Source organism: Mus pahari, chromosome 2 (genome assembly GCF_900095145.1).
Source record: "Mus pahari chromosome 2, PAHARI_EIJ_v1.1, whole genome shotgun sequence".
In the NCBI taxonomy this organism is placed as follows: Eukaryota; Metazoa; Chordata; class Mammalia; order Rodentia; family Muridae; genus Mus; species Mus pahari.
Genome location: NC_034591.1, coordinates 4868449 through 4892671, shown reverse-complemented (window position 1 = coordinate 4892671; position 24223 = coordinate 4868449). Strand labels below are relative to the sequence as shown.

The 24223-nt window shown below is 39.6% G+C and overlaps 2 protein-coding genes across 4 annotated transcripts in view; one reads left to right on the top strand and one right to left on the bottom strand.

Moving 5' to 3' along the window:
- The window catches only part of Abcb1 (ATP binding cassette subfamily B member 1), a 151181-nt gene that overhangs the window by 84872 nt on the left and 42086 nt on the right, over nucleotides 1-24223 (bottom strand). The window lies entirely within an intron of this gene.
- Rundc3b (RUN domain containing 3B) overlaps nucleotides 13032-24223 on the top strand; it is a 114042-nt gene continuing 102850 nt past the window's right edge. For both annotated transcript variants that reach the window (XM_021190719.2, XM_021190718.2), the window contains exon 1: nucleotides 13032-13435. In XM_021190719.2, coding sequence (XP_021046378.1) covers nucleotides 13308-13435 — 128 coding nt within the window. In that variant the 5' untranslated portion in view covers nucleotides 13032-13307. The remainder of the gene's footprint in view (nucleotides 13436-24223) is intronic.

The window sequence follows — 24223 nt, the reverse complement described above, 5'->3', positions numbered from 1 at the left end:
GAGGCCAGCCTGGTCTACAAAGTGAGTTCCAGGACAGCCAGGGCTATACAGAGAAACCCTGTCTCAAAAAACCAATAAATAAATGAATAAATAAAGTCAAATGTAGAGTGAGAGCACCTAACATTCCCGGAGTAGATAAGCAAAGACAAGAGAACCTCTGGGTGTTGGTGGCCCAGTGGTCTAGCTGAATCAGCAAGTTTCAGGTTATGTAAAACATTCTGTGTCTGTAAATAAGCTGGAGAACAATTTAGGAAAACATCCAACACTCATCTCTGGATTTTACATGCATGCACATACAAGTATCCCCTTACCTCTGGATTCCACAGGCATACACACATGTGCCACTTGCACACAAGTCTCCATGTATGTATTATTGCACACCTCTCCCCACACAAAGTCATACTGTGGAAAGTGCTGCTTGGATTCGATAATAGAATGCACATTGAACCTTCCCAAACAGAACGCTTGATTCTGTCCCAAGCCATGCTTCTCTTTTAGCATGGTACTGTCATTTGCCTGCTCTCAGAATCCTCTTTCTTTCATAATCTGTACTTCCAAATATAACTCATTGTCTTTTAAAATAATGGCAATGACCTTGTCTAAACTATTATAACCAACATGCTTTTTGGGCTGCCCTAAAAGTATCATATCTAGCAATGGTAAGATATGCCTATAATTTCAGTATGTAGGAGGTAAAGTTAGGAAGATATAAAGTTAGGAAGATATAAAGTTCTAGTTCAGCCTAACCTACACAGTGAAATTCAGTCTTAAAATGGAAAAAATTATGATACTACTTTCTTTACATTCCCTATAGTCTTCTAATTCTTTCTCTTCACAATTGTGGAAGTAATACACACAATACCATAGCATGTTTCTTGAGCAATGGCTTCTTGTTCTCAGGTTAAATTCCAAAGCCATATATGATCCTCCTTCTTGGCTCTCTTACCTCAATCCATTTCTCACCTTCTTCTTTCAAGACACATACACACATACTAATCTTTAGCCAAATCATAGAAGTTTTGCTGTACATTGTGTTCTTGCTATCTTCTCTCCTAACACCCTCATTCTTATTCTTATCTTCACTGTTCTTCAACACATAGACTCTTGAATACACATGCATATACAAGACAGACAGAAAGAGAGAGACAGAGACAGAAAGACAGAGACAGAGAGAAGAGAGAGATGTGTACATAGTATTTAAGTGCAAAACCATCTATAGTCTGAATTTCTACTTTTGATGTTTTCCTCAAGTCATTTAGAATTAATTTAAATGTATTGATATTTATGGTGGATTGAATGACTCATAAGAAGTGGCATTATTGGAGGTATGGCCCTGTTGGAGTGGGTGTGGCTTTGCTGGAGGATGTGTGTCACTGAGGGGTGGGCTTTGAGGTTTTAGAAGCTCAAGCTAGGTCTAGTGGCTCTTTTGCTGCCTGCTGATCCAGATGGAGAAGAATCTCATCTTCCCAGCCCCATGTCTGCTTGCTGGCCAGCATGCTTCCTACCAAAACGAATCTCTAACTACTAATCCTCTGAACTGTAACCCAGGTCCAATGAAATATTTTCCTTTATAAGAGTTGTCATGATTATGGTGTCTCTTCACAGCAATAAAGCCCTAGGACAATATTGTAGCTTGAAATGTATCAGTTTTTGTTGTAAGGACACTTCAAATTTTCTTCATCAACACGCCAAGGGAAGCTATTCAAGATCATGAAGATTTCAAACCATTCTGACCAAGCAGTTGTTATTCTCAAAAGTAAAATAGGCCTGCCACAATTAATAAACTATTATATAATAAAATAGTTTGAGCAGCGGGTTTCTGAGTCAGTTACTGGATTACTCAACACTCCAGGTGGCCTTGGGGCATGGTAAGATTGGTAATTAAATTCAGAAGGATGTTGTCATCATCTCTGAAAGGAATGTATAATTACTAGCAGTCTGGGAGTAAGGACATGGACCTTAGTCTCAGTGTCAATGCTGTACAGTGTCATATATTCCTTGATGTTCTGTGAAATATAAACCAAGAGGATGTCTTATGTGCTGATTCATGATTGTGAAGTATTCTGGCTCGATAGAATACATATATATATATATATATATATATATATATATATATATATATATATATGTATGTGTGTGTGTGTAATCTATCATAGTGGGCAATCACTTGCTATCATGGGATTAAAGGTACTTTAGGTAAGGGCACATCTCACATGAACGAGTCTCCAGAATATACTAAAAACACAGAAAAACAACTAAGGTTTGAGGCTGATCAGTCTAGAATATGCTTTTGCTAGATCTCTGTTAGATTTTTAAAAGTTATTTTTAACATATACTGATCCTGTATGTTGGCTCCTGGCAATTGTATTCCTTAAGAAGTTCTGGAGTATTTTTATTCTGGTCTATCATATGTAGGTTTAAAAATCAACTAATTCAAAGACACTACAATATCTGGTTCACTAGGCAAACTTTACCTTAGCTTTTCAGAACAGAGAACAACTTCTATCAGTGGAATCATTGCTCAGTAATTCCACATATATGATTCATCTTTTACTTTAGATCTTTTGAAGCTTATTTTCCAGTAATGGCTAGTTTGAATTATGGTGACCTTATTATTATAAAAACTTCTTGACTCAGATATAAAGTCTAAGTTTTCTTGGTAAACCCAGAATCTATAAAAAAGAAATTGCCAATGGAGAAAGATTCCTACTTTTCTAAGATTGTATGAAATTTTCATTTCTATAAACTTTTTCCTGAGGTTCATGATAATATTTAATTATCTTTTCTTTCTGTGGTCTTTTGATTTTACCAAACAGTTCTAAATACTTTTACATTATGAAGCTAGATTTCTACCCAAAATCAAAAACTTAATAAATGAAAAATAAAGAGTGATACTTAAGTTTCACAGTCACAACATTTCTTAGTTTAAGGCATTTCAAAGTTCATGAGTGACCTTGTATCACAAAAGGTAGTCAAGGTGTTTGTTCAGTAAACAGAATGTTGCTATCTAACATAAAACATACTAAGATGTGTTGAGTCAGCCCTTTTTGTCTTTTTATTTTTATTTATTTTTTTCTTATATGCCACACCATAACTCCATAAAGAAGCACTGTGCACACAGTACAGGACCTTATAAACACTGGCTGAGTTAAAATGTGCAGTGTTTCAAGTTGGCTGAAGATTACCAGAAGCATAGGAATTAAGTGTATATAGAAAGTTTCTAGAACAATCTACTTTATTGGACTCCGTGCCTGTTATTTCAGGTCCTTCTCCTTCAAAAATAAGCCTTTCTTACATTATGAGATGGATTATTCTGGCCATGAAAAATTCCAGTGACACCCAAGAACCTAAATGGAACTTATTGGTATGATACACAATGGCTCCTGAATTTTGGTTTCCATTTCCTGTTACTGTGGCAGGGTATCTAAGAGCCAGGGAAAAGAAAAAAGAGAAAATAACAGGTAGGTTAATCTATATGTGAACTGACCTCTTTTGCAAACCTTTCCTTGCTTAGTAAGCCATCCCAGAGATTGTAAAGGAAGGACAGAGGTCAGTGTGTGGTTCAGTATCTTGCTACAACCCCCAAATAGCCCTCCCTTCATTAAAACCTCAAGGTTTTAAAATAACTAATAAGATTGTCATATACCCATAGACAGGAGACAAAAGGCAAGTGTTGCAGTGTTATTTGTCCAGACGCAGCTCGAATATCATTTGCGCTTCTTTGCTAATGTCGGCTTTACTCTTTGCTTGAAGTGGTGTTTTTCTTATGTTCACAGGTGAACATTCTACTTAAGAAGTCCTTAAAAAACAAAGGTACCTATATACAACCAATAATGCCTCTGCCCGCTTCCTCAGTTAAATGCACATGAAGACATGATGCTTGTACTTTCTTTTTTTAACTGGGTTTCAAACTAAAGATGGCGTTGAATTTCTGATGCTCTCTGCCTTCTGAGTTGGCTTTGGGAGCACAGGAGTGTGCTAGCACACTTGGTTTATAAGTATTGAATCCATGGCTTTATGTGTGCTAGGTAGGCAGGCCTTCCACCAATGGGACACTTCCTTGCACTTGTTTATGTTTTTAAATTATTGATGTCAGTGTCTGTGTTTCTCACCTGTATACCAAAAATTCAAGGAATGAAACATTTTATTCGTTTTTGTAATCCCAATATATGTGCATAATAAGTGATAAGTGTGTGAAATAAAAAAAGGTAAAGTTAGGAAAGAAAACCAAGGCCCATTTCACTGATTTAAGAATAATAATTGAGCCAGGCGTGGTGGTACACTCCTTTAATCCCAGCACTTAGGAAGCAGAGGCAGGCGGATTTCTGAGTTCGAGGCCAGCCTGGTCTACAAAGTGAGTTCCAGGACAGCCAGGGCTACACAGAGAAACCCTGTCTAACTGCCCCCCTCAAAAAGAATAATAATTGAATACTTATTATGTACCAAGTATATTTAGTACATTCATGAACAAGGCATGTATTATTCCCTTTGGGAGCTTGAATATTAGTGAGTAAAGATAAAGAATAAATAAATACATGTTTGAAAATATATTGATATGGAGATAAGTGTTATGGAGACAAAGCCATAAAAGAAAATAAGGACAGCCTCAAATTATTTAGCTTCCCTCCACCACCTCCTCTTTGCCATCTCCTCATTCAAATGGCTTGTGCCCTGCTCTTCTCCTCTCTATACTGCCCCCTACCAAGGTCTATTTTTACTTTCCTGATTTCTGCAGGTGCTTCAGGATATGTAATCACTTCAAAAGATTTGGATGTAGGAATTGCAGATAAGAGATCATGCAATGGTCTTCCTGGATCTGGGTTATCTCATTCAATATAATCTTGTCTAGCTCCATCTATTTACATTGGAAAGTCCTTTCCTACACCTATTCCATTCTTACAATGGAATGCACATACTTCCAATATGGAAACGCTTATATTTTCTTATGGTAGTTTCATGTTTCACACTTAAAGTCTTTGATCCATTGGAGCTACTTTTTGTGAAAGGTGATAAATATCTGGACTGAAAATGTTTCCCCCAAGAGTAGTAAACTACCTAATAAAGCCCTAAAACCAAACACTGGAAGCCTCCTTTTGAAACATTGCTCAGGATTATCCAAGAGATTCCCAAAACACTATAGACTACTGCTGTTGCCTGGACTATGTCTCAAGATTGAAAGTGAGTCCCTATTTCTGAAGACCCATGTACTTTGGACATAGGGCCCTGTGGACCTGAGCTGGACCTGAGCTGAAAGCATCCTTTCAGAGGACTAGCTTTCATGGTACATAGAGAGCAGCAACCAACAGTCCTTCCTAGCTATGATGCCTATGAACTACAACAATGACCAACATGGCCTAGTAAAAGGAAACCTAGTCAACTACCCAAGGCTATTGCAGTCAGGGATCTTGGAGCAGAGCCTACAACTACCACTTTATTAAACCAGTATATTCCTAATTATGTTCTAAATATTTACTGTCACATCCACAGATAAGTATAAGTCGTTCCCCTCAACAAAGAAACATCTTTTTACAACAGATAGAGACCACTATAGAAAATCACAACTGATCAAAATGCCAAGAACAAGTGACTGTTCAATGCCCAACTCCCAATGATAAATCTACAACAACTAAGGCTTGTGGATCATAGCTGAAGAGGGGGTGGAAAGACTGCATGAGCAAGAAGAGCAAGAAGTTTGCTGTGGAATTGCATCTCCTAGAAATGGCAGAGAAACTACACCCAGGAAATATCATCAACATGGCCACCTAAACATGGAACCCTAGACATGTCTTAACCCTAGACAAAGAGCTACAAGCAACTACAGAATGCTGAGACTAGGAGAAATACGAAATACACTTCCCCAGGAAAGAGGTCCCCAACTGGTTACCCAACACCAAGTGTTTAGTCCTGAAGTCATATACATAGGAATACACACTACATCACACACACACACACACACACACACACACACACACATACACACACACACATACATGAGGCCCAGGAATTTGAGAGAGAGCAAAGGGGGTAGAATTAGAAGGGTTGGAGGGAGGAAAGGGAAGGGGGAAATGGTGTAATTATATTTTAATTTTAAAACGAAGAGTAATTCAGCAGAAAGATGTTTGCAATTTAATGTGTGTGCTAGAGTAAGTGACCTTCTGGAAATAAAAGAATGAGTTCTCTGGTATCTAGACTAGACAGCTCATGGGCTCTGAGACAACAGCATCCAAGTCATATTCAAGGATGAGTGGAAAGCCAGAGTGGATGGAGCAGAGTGACCAAGGAGAAAGAAATAGCAGGAGAAGAGATATGTTATTAAATTCTGTCCTGGTCTGTCATCGCAAAGACTTTAACTATGAAGGAGAGAGAGAACACAATCTTGGAAACAGCAGAATTACATAACCTTACCACTATGCTATATTTGGCCTCACATGCTATCTAACACAAGTTACAAATTTGTGTAATACTTGTTAAAATAGCCTATTGGTAAAGCACAATAAAACACATGAGCAAGAAGTCATGTTGGATTCTGCAGTTTGGAAACTTGACAGGATATAATTAATTCTACACTGGAAAATGATTTCTGAATATAAACTATAGACGTTTAAGAACTATAAAACTGTCCAGACTGTGGTGATGGCAATCAAAGGAATAGAGCAGAACTAACTGTATCTTTTTAATTGAAGAGGAAGAGTCTAACAATTATCCCCATGTGTGACTTTCTTAATAACTATGTTCATAGTAAATTAACTAGCAAATGAATACTATGAACCAGTAAATTAGCATGTTGGCCATTGCACGAGTATAAATGTAACAAGGTTTAAAGAGAGCAGCTTCTCTCTCTCTCTCTCTCTCTCTCTCTCCCCCCCCCCGTTTGTGTGTGTGTGTATGTGTTGAGTGCAAACAGGCATATGTGGAGGCCAGAGGTTGATATCAGAATGCCTTTCCTGGATTCTTTAATTTTTTTTTTTGAAACAGGACCTCTTACTAAACCTAAAGATTGCTATCTTGGCTAAGCTCGTTGACCAGCTAGAGCCTCTGGAATCTGCATGTCTCTCCCGCTGCTCTTAGGGTTGGGGTGACTGGCATGCACTGGGCAGGTGGTGCTAAACTATATAAGACAGCTGGCTGAGCAATCCATGGAGAGCAGGCCAGTAAGCAGGACTCTTCAGTTCACCTGCTTCAGTTCCTGCCTCCAGGTTCCTGCCCTAAGTTCTTGCCTTGGCCTCCCTAATGGACTATGACCTGGGATATGTACGCCAAATAAACCCTTTGTCTCCAAGTTGCTCAGGGTCTGGGTGTTTCATCACAGCAATTGAGATCTGCTGGCTTTGTGTGTTGGGGGGGGGGTTGTTTGTTTGTTTTATGGCTCAAGAACTTACATGTTTGCTATTGATCACTTAAGTAAAAAATCAACCACGAGCAGGGTAATTTGCACCCCAACATTCCTTTAGACACAGGCACAGATTGTACAATTTTAACCATTGGAGAGTCTGACACATCAGGATCTCTTGAACACAGGAATTAGCAATGTAGAGATACCCTATCTAGCAAGACAAACAGACTCCAGCTATATAGGAAATTACTGTATTTTCTGAAACTTACTATGAATTTTTAACCGAAAATAATGCCCCAGGATTCTAAAACTTTGATAAGTGCCGAGTGGAGATTCTCACACAAAGGGAGAATTTTCCAGTAACTCAGTTGTTCTGAGTTAGAGACCATCTAGGAAAGACACATGACTTTATGACATAAGACCACAGCACTGATAGGGCAGCAGAGTTTTTAGCACAATTTGGCTTGCTATGAGACTGCACAATCTAACAACCTGTTATCAGGAAACTGCTCAGGCTTTAAAGTAAGAAACAGTTTCTACTGACAAACAACAGCAACAGAACAAAACAAAACAACAAAATGCTCCCTCCAGTCCCTCTTGAAACTCTCACATCTGAATACTGTCAAATCACTGTGGGTAGCACTCTGCATTGGATGGGACAGCCACTATCCACATCAGCCAAAGGTCACTATTCGAAACTCAGATCTGATCTTGTCAATCACTTCTCTCCAACCCTCTCAAAGACCTGTTGGTGCTTTTAGGATGGTGATGAAAATGTTCAACATGATCAGCGAGCCTGTAAACCAAAAACCACCCTTCCTTACTCTGCTCTGTAGCCATAGTAACCTCAGGCTTTTTCTTTCCTCTAGCCTCAGGGCAAATGCAAATGTTATTGCTTGTGCCTCCTTACTTTCTCTCACAAGCTTTTTCTTAGTTCATTTTTATTCTTCCTTAACCTCAGCTCAGTTATTAGGCCCGACCTGTCACCCCAGCAGGGCCATGGTTTGTTAAACTCCAAAAGCACTATTGACCAGGTCTTTCCCAGAATATCCAGAGACTAACAGCTCAACCACAACATTTGGATTTCAATCTTGGGAGAGTCTGAGCAGCAAACCAACATGGGTTGTATGTGACTGACTTCTGCTCTATAGCTTCTTACAACTAATAAATAGATGTGTATAAGATACTGTAGTGGCTATTCCTGGTTGTCAACTTGACTATATTTGAAATGAACTACAATCCAGAATTGGAAGGCTCACCAGTGAACCTAATCTGGAGGCTGGGAGATAGAAGTTTCTGATCTGGATCTTGGTATGGAGATCTTGAGACACAGTGGTGATTGATTCTAGAAGATTAAGACAGGGAGATCTCCGAGTTCAAGGTCATCTGGGATTAAAGGTGTGGTGGCACACACCTTTAATCTGGGCTACACCTTCTGCTGGAGACCATATAAGGACATTGGAAGAAGGGAGTCTGGTTCTCGCTCTTTTGCCTGCTTGCCCTGTGGGACTAAGCAACTGCTAGATCCTTGGACTTCCATTTAAAGCTACTACTGAACCATTGTTGGGAATTGGATGCAGACTGTAAGCCATTAATAAATTCCTTTACTAGAGACTATCCGTAAGTTCTGTGACTCTAGAGAACCCTGACTAATACAGATACTAAACTGCTGAAACCTTCTATTGAAATCTTTCATATGCTAGAAACCAAACCACCATAATGCACAGTTTTCCCAAATCAGCCAAAAATTATTTCAGAAGATAATAACTTTATCATCAAAGTCAGTTTTGTGAACCATGGTGAATTAAATATCACCTTGGAAAAGATCTGAATGATGACTCCATATTTAGTTTTCTTTGATTGACTGATGTAAATATACTAGTCTAAATGGCTAAGTTGAATAACGTAGTTAATCAAGTTTTGAACACCAATCAGAGATTTTGGTGGATATAAGTTCATGTGTAGATACGTGTGTGTATGTGTGAACTTATAAATATTCATATTGCATTTATATGAATAAACTAGCTCTGGGATTTCTAGACAGAATCATTACTATCATATTTATACAGTTAAGCTTGTATATATCAAATTTACTGTGGACACAACAAATTAATGCTAAAATAAAACTTTATTCTCTTGATTTTATAGATCTCACAAGAATTTTCTTAAAAGTCATTTTAAGGTGACAATGTGTCACTACAATTAAATCAGCATTTTCTTGTATCATGTCTGAAAAATCTCATTTAAAATTGTTATTATTGGTTTTTGTGGTGGTTTGAGAGAAAATGGCCCCCTTAGGCACATAGAGAGTGGCACTATTAGGAGGTGTGGCCTTGCTGGAGTGGGCATGGCTTTGTTGGAGGAAGTATTTTACTGGGGCAGGCTTAGAGGTCTTCAAGTCTCAAACCAGGGGTAGTAGTTCACAGTTCTTTAATTGCTACCTGGTGACCCAGATGTAAAACTCTCAACTACCTCTCCAGCACCATGTCTGCCTGTGCGCTATATACTTCCTACCGTAACGATAATAGACTAAGCCTTTGAACTGTAAGCCAGAAACAATTAAATGTTTTCCATTGTAAGAGTTGCCATGGTTATGGTGTCTCTTTACAGCAATAAAAATGCTAAGTCAGGTTTGCTAGGTGTTTTTTTTTTTATAGGATTAATAGGTAGAGTTTATTCTAAGATTAAAACATAAGTTATGTCGTGTTTAGTAATCTCTGACCTTTTATGTGTTCAACTGTAATTTTATTTCTTTAGAATAGGAGGGGATTATTTGGGATAATGGTATACAAGAATGTTGTATTAGTATCATAGGATTCCTATGGATTTAGCATCTATGTTTTCACAGTGTACCTCATATTTAGTGTGTATGCACATGAAAGTGCTGTCTGTATGAATGTGTATGTGTGTGTACATGCATTTGGAGGTTGAAGGTCAAACTTTGGGCTTCTAGGTGTATGTAGCTCCTCCGAAGCCCTCTGCTTTTTTTTTTTTTTTTTAAATAGAGGTCTCTCATCACTCTAAATTTTGCCAATCAACCTAGGTTGACTGGCCAATAAGCTTCAGGGATATGTTTCCACCTCTCAAGTGTTGAGCTTACAAGCATGCCATTAAACAGAGTTTTTAAATGAGTACTGGGGTTTGAACTCAAGCCTTTTCAAACATTTTATTGAGTGAGCTATCTTGCTAGCTCCTATAGTGAAATCTTTTAATATATTTAAATATTGTGCAAATGTCCAAATAGTGAATAGAAATATTTACCAAAAGAAGTTTAAAAATAGTGTGAAAACTCATTGAAGTTCTATAGTAGGAGTACACTATATACTAACTATAACTGATTTTTAATTCCTTCCATTTCTTATTTCCAGATTAGTAATCTGGAAAACACTCAGAACATATCACTCAAGGTAAGTGAGGGGGGCAAAATTCTTATCAAATGAGGCCACCAAGTGGCAGTTTAATGAGAACAGTCCATGCAAAGATAAATGAATTCTTGTGGTAAAAGATCATTAAGCAAGTTATCATGTTAAGTAGCCCACTAAACGCAATGAATAACTTCAGAAATTTTTTTCTGTCTTCAGTCAGAACTACAATGGTCATAGTACAAATAACATGAAAGTGCACTTGATGCCAGAAAGCCAATCTCACTTTTTTATTTTAAAATGTCTACCCACATTCAACTCCTTTATATATGCTTCCTTCCCAAATCTACCAAACAAGGTTGCCTACCATTTGACTTCCGACATCTTCCTAGTCCCTGTATCTTTTTGAGACAGGGCCTAGTGTTCAATTTGCATCTGAAATGTTCCTCAGAGACACAGCACCTGGTGATTTTATTTTGGAAGGTTGTAAAAACTTTGAACAGTGGGACCTACTTGGAGGAGGCAGATCACTGAAAGAAGGTCCTGGAGTTGTCTTATCACTGATGGATTTCCACACTCCACACCCTCTCAGATTTGAAGTCAACTTCAATGCTCTCCTATAGCCTTCCATGCCATCAAACTTCTGAAGCATGAACCCAAATCAATGCTTCCTCCGTCAAACTGTCTATGTCAGATAGTTTGGACACAAAACAAAGCAATGTATTCCTACTACCTATATCATCAGAATTCTGGGGTTGCAGAAGTATGCCACCATCCTTTGCTCTAGAAAATTTCTTACTAGTTAATGCTTTTCTGTGCATTTTCTTATACACTTATAATCTCAGGCTTAAAAATATTTCCAATTTATGTTCTGCTTGCCATTGCTAGTGTAAATATTTTGCTAAGATTGGCTGCAGAGTCAGAGCTTGTTTTCTGATAGCTGGTTCTGAAGTCATACGGTTAGGCTAGCAAGAAAAGATAGGATGTAGCCTTCTAGGAGGGACCTCTCTGATAAACATCCTTGGCAACTGAAAACACAGGAAATATATGACTATATTTGTATTGACAAATCACATATATGGAAACTTCACCTGCGCTTATTCGTGTGAAAGATAAAGTTCAGAGTCTAAGTTATTTTATTATATAAATGCATAAAAATTTACCGTAGTAACAGTTAAGTATTTTCCTACATATATTTTTATTTTAACATAACTAATATTTAAGAGGTGGAGGTGAGACTTTGTACTGATGATTTTAGATTTTCAAAATTTAAAAAAAAAAAAAAGCAAACAAACAAAACCTGAAGTCTGGACATACTGGTTTACAGGCAGATGAGCAATAGTCTGAGGTGAATGCCAGAGGTCAGGGCCTCAAGCCAGCAGCCAGAGAAGTGGAGACGCAAAGTGGTTCTCCTAAGTGGCGGATTAGGTCTCCAAGGCAGGATTTCTCTCTGTCCTTGGGCAAACCTCCCCATGGCTCACGAGTTGCAATTCAGTTCAGATCTCACTGCACAGAACCCAAGGCTGGACATCCACACAACACTCGTTTTTCTATGGTCAGTGGGGTTTCAAGGCTGTGCTGGAGACTGAGTAAGAAGATGGGGGTGGGGGAGGAGAATCGAGAATTCTAACCAGATTCACGTGAAGAGAAATGCCATGGGCACATTCCCTGATGTCACTGTGTCGTTGTTTGTCAGGCTCAAAGAGGGCGTTTGGGACAAATGGAACCCTTCTTCTGTTCTAGGTAACCCTCCCATCCCCACCCCACCCAACTGTGGCATTCTCCCGCTGAGGCTACTGAAGCCCCAGGACCAGGAATCATTTGAGTCATGAACATTTGAGACTTAGCCTTGTCAGGGTGACTGCGGACCACAGTCGCCGTGGTGGATTAGGCACACCAAAGCCGGCTTTTCAAGCCACCGCTGCCTCGCCGCGCACGCCAAGACGCCGCACGAGCCGGGCCCGCGTTCTGACAGAGGCCCACGCGCCAGGGCGGGGCTAAAGCGAGCCTCTTTAAAAGCTCGGAGGGCGGGGTCCCGCCCCCCGCCTCCCGTCATTGGCTTTCTCTCCGGAGCGGCCTTGTTCCCATAGGTGGAGGGGGCGGGGGCTGAGTGAGACAGGCGTGGCGTCGGGGGCTTGGGGGGGGGGGGCTTCACCTCAGCGGCCCCCGCCCTGCTGGAAGAATGACGTGCGGTTAGGCCTGCGGGGTGACAGGCTCGCCCGCGCGCTGCTGCGGCGTCTCTCTGGGGACTCGGCGCCCGCCCGCGCGCGCTTCTCTCGTGGACGGCGGCGGCGGCGGTGGCGGCGCGCGCGCGAGCAAGCAAGGGTGGAGGTGGCTCGTGCGTGCGTGTGAGTGAGGGCGCGCGCGCGCGCGTGTGTGTGTGAGAGAGAGAGAGAGAGAGTGTGTGTGTGTGTGAGTGTGTGTACACGCGCGCGTGGAGCCTGGGTCCCGGTGCCCCACTGCCTTCCACACCCTGCCTGCTCCGCGCCTCCTCCCTCGCCCCTCTCCCGCCCCGCGGGCTGTCACCGTGGAGAGAAGGCCGCGCGCGGGACACAGGTGTGCGAGGCTTGCGGGACCGCTGGAGACAAAGGGGGCGCGGAGGTGAACCCGCCATGGCCTCCCGGAGCCTGGGGGGCCTGAGCGGGAGCCGCGGCGGCGGCGGCGGCGGCGGCGGCGGCAAGAAGAGCCTGAGCGCCCGCAACGCCGCGGTGGAGAGGAGGAACCTGATCACCGTGTGCAGGTGCGGGGCTGCGGGAGCCCGGCCGAGGGAGGTGCTGGGGCTCGGCGCTGCGGCTCGTGCCGCGCGTGTCCGCGGGCCAGCGGGGCCCTGCAGAGGGGCGGGAGCTTCTCCCCGCGAGGCCGGGGGCTAGCCCTCGAGTCCGGGGGTCCTCGCTTGGAGGGCCGGGGCGGAGCCGGGGAGGATCCGTTTGGAATCGGCCAGCTCGAGTCTGAGTAGCAGAGGGCGGAGGGAGAGCAGCATCCAGCTGCTGTAGTAGTTACGGAGATGCCCCCCCAATCCCCGTGCAGTCTAGGTTGTCGCTTGTTGTCGCACGCATTTTCACTCCTCTCCCTCGGCCCGTGTGGGTACTGGGTACCTAAGTCTTGTCAACTACAGTGCTCGTGCTGCTAGCGCGATTGTGGAAGACTCCTGGTCCTCCAGTCAGTCCTTTTGGGCATTTCTTTAAGTGCTTCCTGATTATAAATGTACCCCTTCCTCCAGGAATTATAGACATAGATAATCACTATCTATAAATCAAGAATTCAAGAAAAAAAACTGATTTTGAACAAGCTGATAAATTTTCTTTAAGTCGTATAATAGTCTAGGCATCCATTTCTTAGTAACCACTCAGAGCCAATACGCTCTGTTAAAATGATTTTGTTCCATCATACTGGTTAATCATCAACTAGTGATGATTTTCTTGTTATCAGGTAAATGACAAAACCTTTCCTGGCTCTCTGGCTTATGTCTATTTATTTTTTTCCTTATGTAAAAATCGTGGCTAGCATCTTAAACAGATTGCAGATATCTGTAGTAGGAATGACATTCAGTATTTAAGCAACTTTTTAAAAGTTGGATTCTAATGAATGCTCATCTATCAGGAAGATCTTTGCTCACAGTTTGCATTGTAAGTGGTAAAATAATATGGACTATACTTATCATTTGTGCTGTGTAGAATACAAGCTCTGGGGACAGATGGGCTTTATTACATTGTTTTAAATTGAGGCAAATTTCTAAGTTAGATACATAGAAAAATAAACTAGTTGGATAGTCTTATTTTTTAAAGATATTAAAATGATTTTTTTAAAGAAATGAGTTTCAAAGCAGGTTTCAGCCTAACCTGTGCTTCTTGAGTCATATGCTGCATCAGAGCTTCAGCAGACTCAAACTTTCCCATGGTTTAACATTGGGAGGTGGAACAAGTTGATCTAGTGGAAATAAAACCGAGCTCATAATAAATGTTGTCATTAGCTAGTGTCTTAGTACCATCTCATTATCTTCATTGTTTTGTCAGCTATACAATAATGTTGGACTAGATTGCTAGGACTTTCAAATAATGGACTTAAAATGAATAATAGCCATCAAGCATCATGTGATCATATTTGGTTTTTATTGTTTCCAAATATGAGCACGGTAATAATGGTAGAAAAATATTTATAGCAGCTAGGTGAGGCACATGCATTTTTCTCTAAACAAACATTTGAATTGTGGCCCCATTTTGTGATTCTTTATTGATGTCCTGGAAAAACGGAAATTTATAAAACTAGAACAAACAAAGCTAACTTCCAACCACTACATATAATTTCTTATACTTGCACAGTAAAGTTTTTTTTCTCTTAAAAAGTTAGATATAGTTTCTGTTTAGGTTCAATGCTATATCATAAAACTATACAATTCTATATATTTAATGACATATACAAGTACAATATTTTTTTTTTACTGTTTTGAATTTTGGAATTAGGCTTTAGGATAGTCAGGGAAAGAACTAAATTGAATTTGGGTTCGTTATGATTGTGTGTATGTGTAATTCAATTTATTACAGAAAACTTTTATATATTGTGTACTAAAACCACTGTATAGTACTTACCAAATAAATATTTAGTTTATTTTTTCATAGGTTGTACTGGGTAGAAAATGGGTTATTTGAGAACTCTAAATTTTCACACACAACTCCAAAATTTATACACTGATTTTAGCTACCCTATTTTGTGTACATATTTTTCATTATTTAGAACTTTGAAAAATTGAGGTATATTTTTCCATATTCTCCCCTCCTTCTTTTCTGTACATGGCCTTGCTGTGTAACCTTAACTGGCATGAAACTTGGTATGTAGATCAGGCTTGCCTCAAATTCACTGAGATCTTCCTGTCTCTGCCTCCAGAGCCATGTGCTTTATACTGGGCCTGCCCTTTGGACTTTTTTAACCTGCATTTTTCATCCACATAATTTCAGATGTTAGTATTTTTTTCTGTTGTTTTTAAGCTTATGCATTTTTCAAAGATTTTCATATTCTGTATGTGTGTTTTGCTTACATGTATGGCTGTGTTCTGTGTGTGTAAATTGCTCTCTGAGGCCAGACCAGAAGAGGCGTCAGATGCCCTGAACTGGAGTTACAAATAGTTGTGAGCTGCCACATGGGTTCTGGAATCAAACAGGAGTCCTCCAGAAGAGCAGCCAGCACTCTTAACCACTGAGCCGTCTCCACAGCCCAAGCTGAAGTCTTTTTAAGCCTATGTATTTCTTTTGCTTTAGTTTTACTGGCAAATACAATTAAAATGTAAGTCATCTTTCAGTTTATAATATTATATAAAATATTAAAATATTCATGTTTAACAATTAGAATACACATTTTAAAACAACTTTTGTCAAACTTTTAAGGCAATAGTCTACTGGCTAGTTTTGTGTCAGCTTGACATAGCTAGAGTCATCAGAGAGGTGAGATCCTCATTTGAGAAAATACTTCCATAAGATCCAGCTGTAGGTATTTTCTTAATTAGTGATTGATGCGGGAACCTTCCCCTCCTCCAGTCCCCCATTATGGATGGTACAATTTCTGGGCAGGTGCTTCTGGGTTCTATAAGAAAGCAAGCCATGAGGAGCAAGTCAATAAATAGCACCCCTCCAGGACCTCTGCTGCAGCTCCTGCCTCCAGGTTCCTGCCCTGTTCTGAGTTCCTGGCCAGACTTCCTTTGCTGATAAACAGTGATCTGGAAGTATAAGCCAAATAAGCCCTTTCCCCTCCATCTTGCTTTTTGGTCATGGTGTTTTATTGCAGCGGTAGAAACTCTAAGACTGTAGTTTAAAGGAACGTTTTATACAAAATCAGTTTTCCTGGCTTGTACTTAAAAAAGACAAGGGTGATTTAAGAAATACACAATAGGTTGAGCAGGATAGAGACAAATGGTGATTTTTATAATTAAAATACTTAAATAACATGAAACATCATTTTTTTATAGGTCAAGATAGTATTTCAGAACACTAGTATTATTTCAAATAGAACAGCACCTCATTTCTTTAGTGTAGTCAAGGAATAAAGAGCTCATATTTTATATGTAACTAATGTCTACTCTGAGCTTAAAATTCTTCCCTCAGGTATACTGCTTCAGTCAGCACTTACTATGGAATACAACCTTCTGTATAATGAAGCTCATAATTTAAATGCTTATATTTAACACAATAAGCAGCATGTAGTAATTTTAGATAAATTACTTAACAAAAAGAGAGGTTGCACATTTCTTTACCTTCTTTAGAGAGAATACAGATAGCACAATGCCATAACTATTGATGAGTATCTTTTGTGTCTGTGTCTATGAATATATGCTCTGTGCAGTGGCTGTCCTTGGAGACTCTTGAGGTACCTTAGTACCTTTAGCTAAATGGCCCCATAAGATTTGTGTTTAGAGTTCTTTGTTTTTGCTGCCTGTTGTTTCTTCCTGCTGACTTAGCTGTTGTTTCTTTAAGGTGTGCTTCCAGAAGCCCTTTCACACCTCACATGTTAGCTTGCTGACAAGCTGTTGTGAACTAGGGAAGGAGATAAATAAATGTGTGACTAGAGGCACAAGTTAAATAAGATAACTTTAGCAGTCTTAGCATTTTAGATATTGAATACCCAGGAGGAAGAGTGTTGCTCTGCTTGAACTTGGTTATAGTTCAAATGTATATATGCAAATATTACAGAATATATTGACGGCAATATCCTTTAAACACAGTAACTTATTCTTTGTTACTACTTGATTGATGTAGCCGTACCTTGGTATGATGGATATGAAAACTACTCAAATTTTGTTATATGTAGTAGAACATTGATCAACATTTTTGGGTCAGTTCATAGCATCAAAGAGAGCTCTAGCATGTGCAGAGTGAATTGCTCCATACTCTTATATTTCCAATTTCTCTTATACATCTTCCTTCAGTGTTCATTGAGAGCTAAAATAGGAAACAATCTAGGGGGTCTTTCTGATGCTATTGTCACGAGCAATGTATATTATAAAGGTAGCTTGTGAAGATTTCTGTGAGAGGACCTGTCTTATTTCAGTGTCAACAGTTGCCTAATTCTAAGCAATTAGTTTATTTACATTATTGGGCATATGAATATGGAACTTACAACCTTAATTTTGTTTTAGATAGTTGATAGGTTAAATCTGTGACCAATTTTTTTTAATTTTTTTAATATTATTTTCTTTATTTACATTTCAAATGCTATCCCGAAAGTTCCCTATACCCCCACCCCCACCCCTGCTCCCCTACCCACCCACTCCCACTACTTGACCCAGGCCTTCCCTTGTGCTGGGTCATATAAAGTTTGCAAGACCAAGGGGCCTCTATTCCCAGTGATGGCCGATTAGGCCATCTTCTGCTACATATGCAGCTAGAGACTCAAGCTCAGGGGGTACTGGTTAGTTCATATTGTTGTTCCACCTACAGGGTTGCAGCCCCCTTCAGCTTCTTGGGTACTTTATCTAGCTCCTCCATTGAGGACCCTGTGTTCCATCCAATAGCTGGCTGTGAGCATCCACTTTGGTGTTTGCCAGGCACTGGCATAGCCTCACAAGAGGCCGCTATATCAGGGTCCCTTCAGCAGAATCTTGCTGGCATGTGCATTAGTATCTAGGTTTGGTGGCTGATGATGGGATGGATTCCCGGATGGGGTAGTCTCTGGATAGTCCATCCTTTCATCTTAGCTCTAAATTTTGTGTGACCAATTTTTAAAAATATATGTAGAACATTGTGGTAATTCGTTCAGCTCCACTATACCTCTACATTTCAAATATGATTTTGTATATGTATATGTTTGTGCATGTATGTACATGTTTTGTGCATTCAGGTGCATGTGATGGTCTGAAGTCAACCTCAGGTGTCATTCCTCAGGCATTGTCTATCCTGGTTCTGCATAAGGGGACTGTCAATGGCCTGAAGGCCACCAAGTGAGGTAGACTGGACTGTCCAGTGAGCCTCAGGGATCTGGCTCTGCCTCCTTTTCCCAGCCCTGGGATTAAAAGTACACGAATCATGCCTGGGTTTTTTGTTTGTTTATTAGTTTATTTGTTTTTAATATAATTCTGGGGATTGAACACAGGTCCTCATGCAAATAAAGCACTTTACTGACTGAGGTATCTCCTTAGCCTCTGGAATTGTATTGCTTTAAAATATGCATGTTAAAAAGAATACATAGCATAAACATATGGCCCATTGCATTTTTGTTTCTCTATTGACTTTTTCCACTGTACAGTGTAAAGAGAATTCCTTAATTATAAAGCAATTTATAGGTTTCCTTCATTATTAATACTATCCAGCTTAATAATCTGCTTGATCCCCCAAATAATCAAATACTCTCATTTTCTTCTAAAGCTTTGTTGTTTTGCTTTTTGCATTTATATCAACAATCCATTTGCAGATTATTTGTATTTGTGGTGTTAAGTGTGGGGACCATGATTAAATATTGTCCTGAAAAAATCAGTTGGCCTAGTACTGACTGTTGAAAAGATCATGTTTTGTCTAATACCTTCAAATATTACTTTTGTCTTAACTAGCAGGACTGTTCTGCCTCTATTTCTGGGCTCTTTTTCTCATTTCATCAGTCTACTAGTTTCTTCTTGAAATAATTTAATACTATCTTAACAGCTATTATTTATAATATGTCTTACTGTTTGATAATAAAGTTTTAGAGCTTTATATTTGGAGATAATCCTGTCCTTAGCCTTTTGCCAGATAAATTGTGCAAATCTACCTATCAGTTTCCATGAAAAGCATTTCAAGTTTTTAAAACTTTACCATTTTTAATATGTATATAATGTAGTTTGGTCCTTTTTTTGTGCCTACATCACACTCTCTTGTCTCCCTCACACTCCTCATTGAACAACTTCTGCCCAAGAAATCCCCTTTGTAATTATATGTCATGTGTCTGCTTGCTTTGTTTTGTTGTGACCCACTGAATTCCGTTCAGATTGCATGCATAAGCATCAACAGGATGACCATGGCATCTTAACAGTGGTTATACCACTGAAGACTGTGACACCTCCTCCTCCAACAACCATTAACTATCAGTAGGGATCTGAGATTTTTCTTAAGCTTGCACTGATCCTATAAATCATTTTTGATAAACTTTCATCTTTATAATATTAAAACTTGTATGCACTCAATGAACACAATAAATATCTTTATATATTTAAATAATCTCTTCTCAGTCTCAGAAATAGGCATTGGTTTAGAATATATAGGCATTATAAATCTGTATTTATACCAAATGTATTCATGCATATTGGATATATTTATATTATTATAACCAAATCATTATATTTTCCCCCATTTTTTGCTAGTATGAAGGCATAAAATTGGTCTTTAAACATTCTAGCCTTGAAATATGGTCTTTAATAGATTTATTGGTTGATTCTCTCAGATTTTCTACAGGATTAAAAAGATTGATGAAAACTCAGGCATGCATATTTTATTCCTCCATTTGTCAATCTTTGTCTGTTTTACTTCTTATCTCACTACTTACTACATTGGCTAGGATCCCTAATGCAGTGTTACAGAAAACATTAAGGATTTTATGACTTCTGTGGGCGTTTGCAGCAGATTTTTCTTATTTCTCTACTATTTCTAGATTCCTGGGAATTCTTATCTTAGGTAGATACCAAATCTTTTTTGCCTAGCAAGATTAAACATGATGCCCACTCCTATTTTCTTGTCCATGTACTGAATTCTGTTGTTTGACTTTAAATGTCCTACTACCTTGGAATAAAACACCATTAGGTAGGGGATGTTTTTGAGATTTCTTTGCATACAGCTAAGTTAACATTTGGGATTTTTTTTTTTTTTTACATATTTACTCATTGGAGAGATTGGTCTATACTTGTCCTTTATTGTCATGTCCTCATCTAGTTTTATCAAGGTTATCTTGCTTTTTTGTCATGTTCTACATAGGTTTTATAAGATTGACACTATTTCCTTCTGTAAAGAGCAATTCACCAAGTAGCAATTTACACCATATTTCTTTGTGGAAATAAAAAAAAAATCTGTGGGAAAATTAACAGATTCACTTTATCTAGTAGATTTTTAACAATCCATATTTCTGGTTTTTTCATCATTTTTAGTAAATATTTTTAGAGAATACACTTCTATATCATTATATATGTTGAGGCTTCTATCTATCTATCTACTTTTTGAGATAGGATCTGGCTATGTATGTAGCTTAGGGACTTCAGACTCAGGATCCATCTGCTTCAGCATCTCCTGAGTGCAGAGTGCTAATGCCTTTTTCTTGGTTAAAAAAAAAAACTATAGAGATTTACCACCTGTAATCCTGAAATATGTATATCCTTCACTGTCTTCTTACTAAGGCTTATCTACAGATTAATTTTTTTCAAAGAATAATCTTTGGATTTTGTTAATTTTCTCTGACTAATCATGGATTATTTTAAAAATAGAACTATAATTTCCAGGTAAAGGCCTTCTAGTTACACTTTACTTACATTTTTAAACATAATTCTACTCTGTAAAGATTACATGCTGAAAGACTTCAAGCTTTTGAAATTTTGTTGATGGTTGCTTTGTTATATAACATATGACTAGTTTCCATCAGTGTTTCCTATGCATTTGCATGTTCTATTGATTGCTTGTTCTATACATGCAATTTATGTCTAGTGTGTTATTCATAACTTGTCTGTCCATTTATTTATTTATTTGCTTATTTATTTTCTTTTTCTTTTTTTATTATTATTATTTTCTTTATTTACATTTCAAATGCTATCCCGAAAGTTCCCTATACCCCCCCGCCCCTGCTCTCCTACCCACCCACTCCCACTACTTGGCCCAGGCCTTCCCTTGTGCTGGGTCACATAAAGTTTGCAAGACCAAGGGGCCTCTCTTCCCAATGATGGCCGATTAGGCCATCTTCTGCTACATATGCAGCTAGAGACTCGAGCTTATTATTTTATTTTTCAAGACAGAGTTTCTCTTTGTAGCCCTGACTGGAACTCACTCTGTAGATCAGGCTGGCCTCAAACTCCCAAGAGATCCATCTGCCTCTGCCTTCTAAGTGTTGGGATTAAAGTCTACCTAGTAATATGAGAGAGGTGATACAGTATCTGAGTTTATATCTATTTTTCCATTTTGTTATTATACATATAGAATTGGTGGTTTAGTATGCTAATTACTGTGATCTTTTCCTTGTTGCTTGATACACCTGTCATCATGATATATCCATTTATATCTCTAACAAGACTACTTTCTTCAAAGCTATTTTGTCAGTTGCTAAAATAGTCGAAATAGCATTGGGAATAAACAAAAAAGTAATAATGGGGCAGATTAAAAAATGCACAGAGAAACAGAATGATGGTATCCATAACTCTAGCCTGACCGGGAAGGAGGGGCAAGCCCAGAAACTCTGGGGAAAACAGACTGTGCCAATTCTAGCCTCAGGGTAAGCTCATAGTTCTCAAAAGAATGTGTCTATGTGGAGGTGAGTTGAGTTGGTGTGGAGGCCAGCATTAGAAATTGATATGTTTATCCCAGAGTGTGATAAACAGACCCCATCTTGTAAGAAGGCCTCTTATTTGAGAATGAGCTTGTCTGGGGGACCTGAAAACAGTAAACTGTCATTGTAGATCAGCAGTGTTCAAGGTATTCTTGGACACCTTGCCATGCATTTGGTTGGGAAACTACAGTCTTAGAAAAAGGGAATATCTCCCTCATAGCATCTCCACCCCCTTCCCACATTTTAGTACCAGAGTTCAGACTGAAGGGCAAGGTAGTCAGTGGTTCCAAACTCGTATCAAACATTAGTGCCGAGTACTGTAGATTACTGTGGAGATTGGGAGCGTTGAGCCAGTGCCCAGTGATTGCTTATCTCCAAAGCTATGTCACTGCTGCTTATTTGCTTTGAGAACAGACTATGAGTTCTAAGCCCATGTCCAGTGGATTGGCCAATTTTCCACTTCTTCCCAGCTGCAGGACGGCTTACTTCTTGTCTTAGTCAGGGTTTTACTGCCGTGACAGACACCATGACCAAGGCAGCTCTTATAAGGATAACATTTAACTGGGACTGGCTTACAGGTTGAGAGGTTCAGTCCATTTTATCATAAAGACAGGAGCATGACAGAGTCTAGGCAGGCATGGTGTAGGAGGAGCACTGAGAGTTCTAAATCTTCATCTGAAGGCCCCTAGGAGAAGACTGACTTCCAGGCAGCCAGGATGAGGGTCCTAAAGCCCATGCCCACATCTGTGGTGACACACATACTTTAACATAGTCACACCTCCAAATAATGCCACACCCTGTACTAAGCATACTCCAACCACGATGCTTCTGAAAGATCTGAGACTAGCTGTCTTACTTAGGGTTTCTATTGCTGTGAAGAGACACCATGGCCATGGTAACTTTTGTAAAGGAAAGCATTTAATTGGGGCTGGCTTATAGTTTGGAGGTTTAGTCCATTATGATCATGGTAGGAAGCATGGTGGCACATAGAAAGACATGGCGCTGGAGAGGTAACTGAGGCAGACATGGAGTTGGAGAGGTGGCTGAGAGTTCTACATCTGGATCAGTGGGTAGCAAGAAGAAAGAGTGAGCCACTAAGCCTGACTTAGAGCTTCTGAAACCTCAAAGCCCATCCCCCAATGCTTTTTTTCAGCAAGGCCACACCTACTCCAAGGCCACGCCTCCAATAATGCCACTCCTTATCAGTGTATCGGGACCATTTTCATTCAGACCACCACATTCCACTCCCTAGTTCCCATAGGCTTGTAGCCATATCATAATGCAAAGTACATTTAGTCTAACTTCAAAAGTCCCTATAGTCTATTATAATCCCAACAGTTTTTAAAAGTCCACAGTTCAAAGATTCTGATACTCACAGCAATCTCTTAACTGTAACCTCTTGTAATTCAAAAATCATAAAGCAGATCACATATTTCTAATGTATAATGGCACAAGATATACATTACCATTTCAGAAGGGAGGAAAGGGAACACAGTGAGAAAATACTAGACCAAAGTAAGACCAAAAACCAGCAGGGAAAACTCCAAACTCTGCATCTTCATGTCTGACATAAAAGTCCTTCAACTCCTTTCAGCTTTGCGGACTGCAACACACTTCTTCCTCTCCCTGCCATTGGCCTCTCTGGTCCTCCATGCAGAGACACCCCTAACATGCCTGGCCTCAGCTGTTTTCTTAGTCATGAAGGGAGATTCCATAACCCCTTTCTTGAATCCTTGACTCTAAAGCCAGACTATGTGGTTGATACTACCAAGTTCTGCTGCTTGCTGTGGCTGAAACGTGGACTCCTTGATCAAATACATTTTCACCAGCTTTCTGTTTTCTTTTTTTGTGTGTGTGTAATTTTTTTATTATTATTTTCTTTATTTACATTTCAAATGCTATCCTGAAAGTTCCCTATACTCCACCCCTGCCCCTACTCCCCTACCCACCCACTACCACTACTTGGCCCTGGCCTTCCCCTGTGCTGGGTCATATAAAGTTTACAAGACCAAGGGGCCTCTCTTCCCAATGATGGCTGATTAGGCCATCTTCT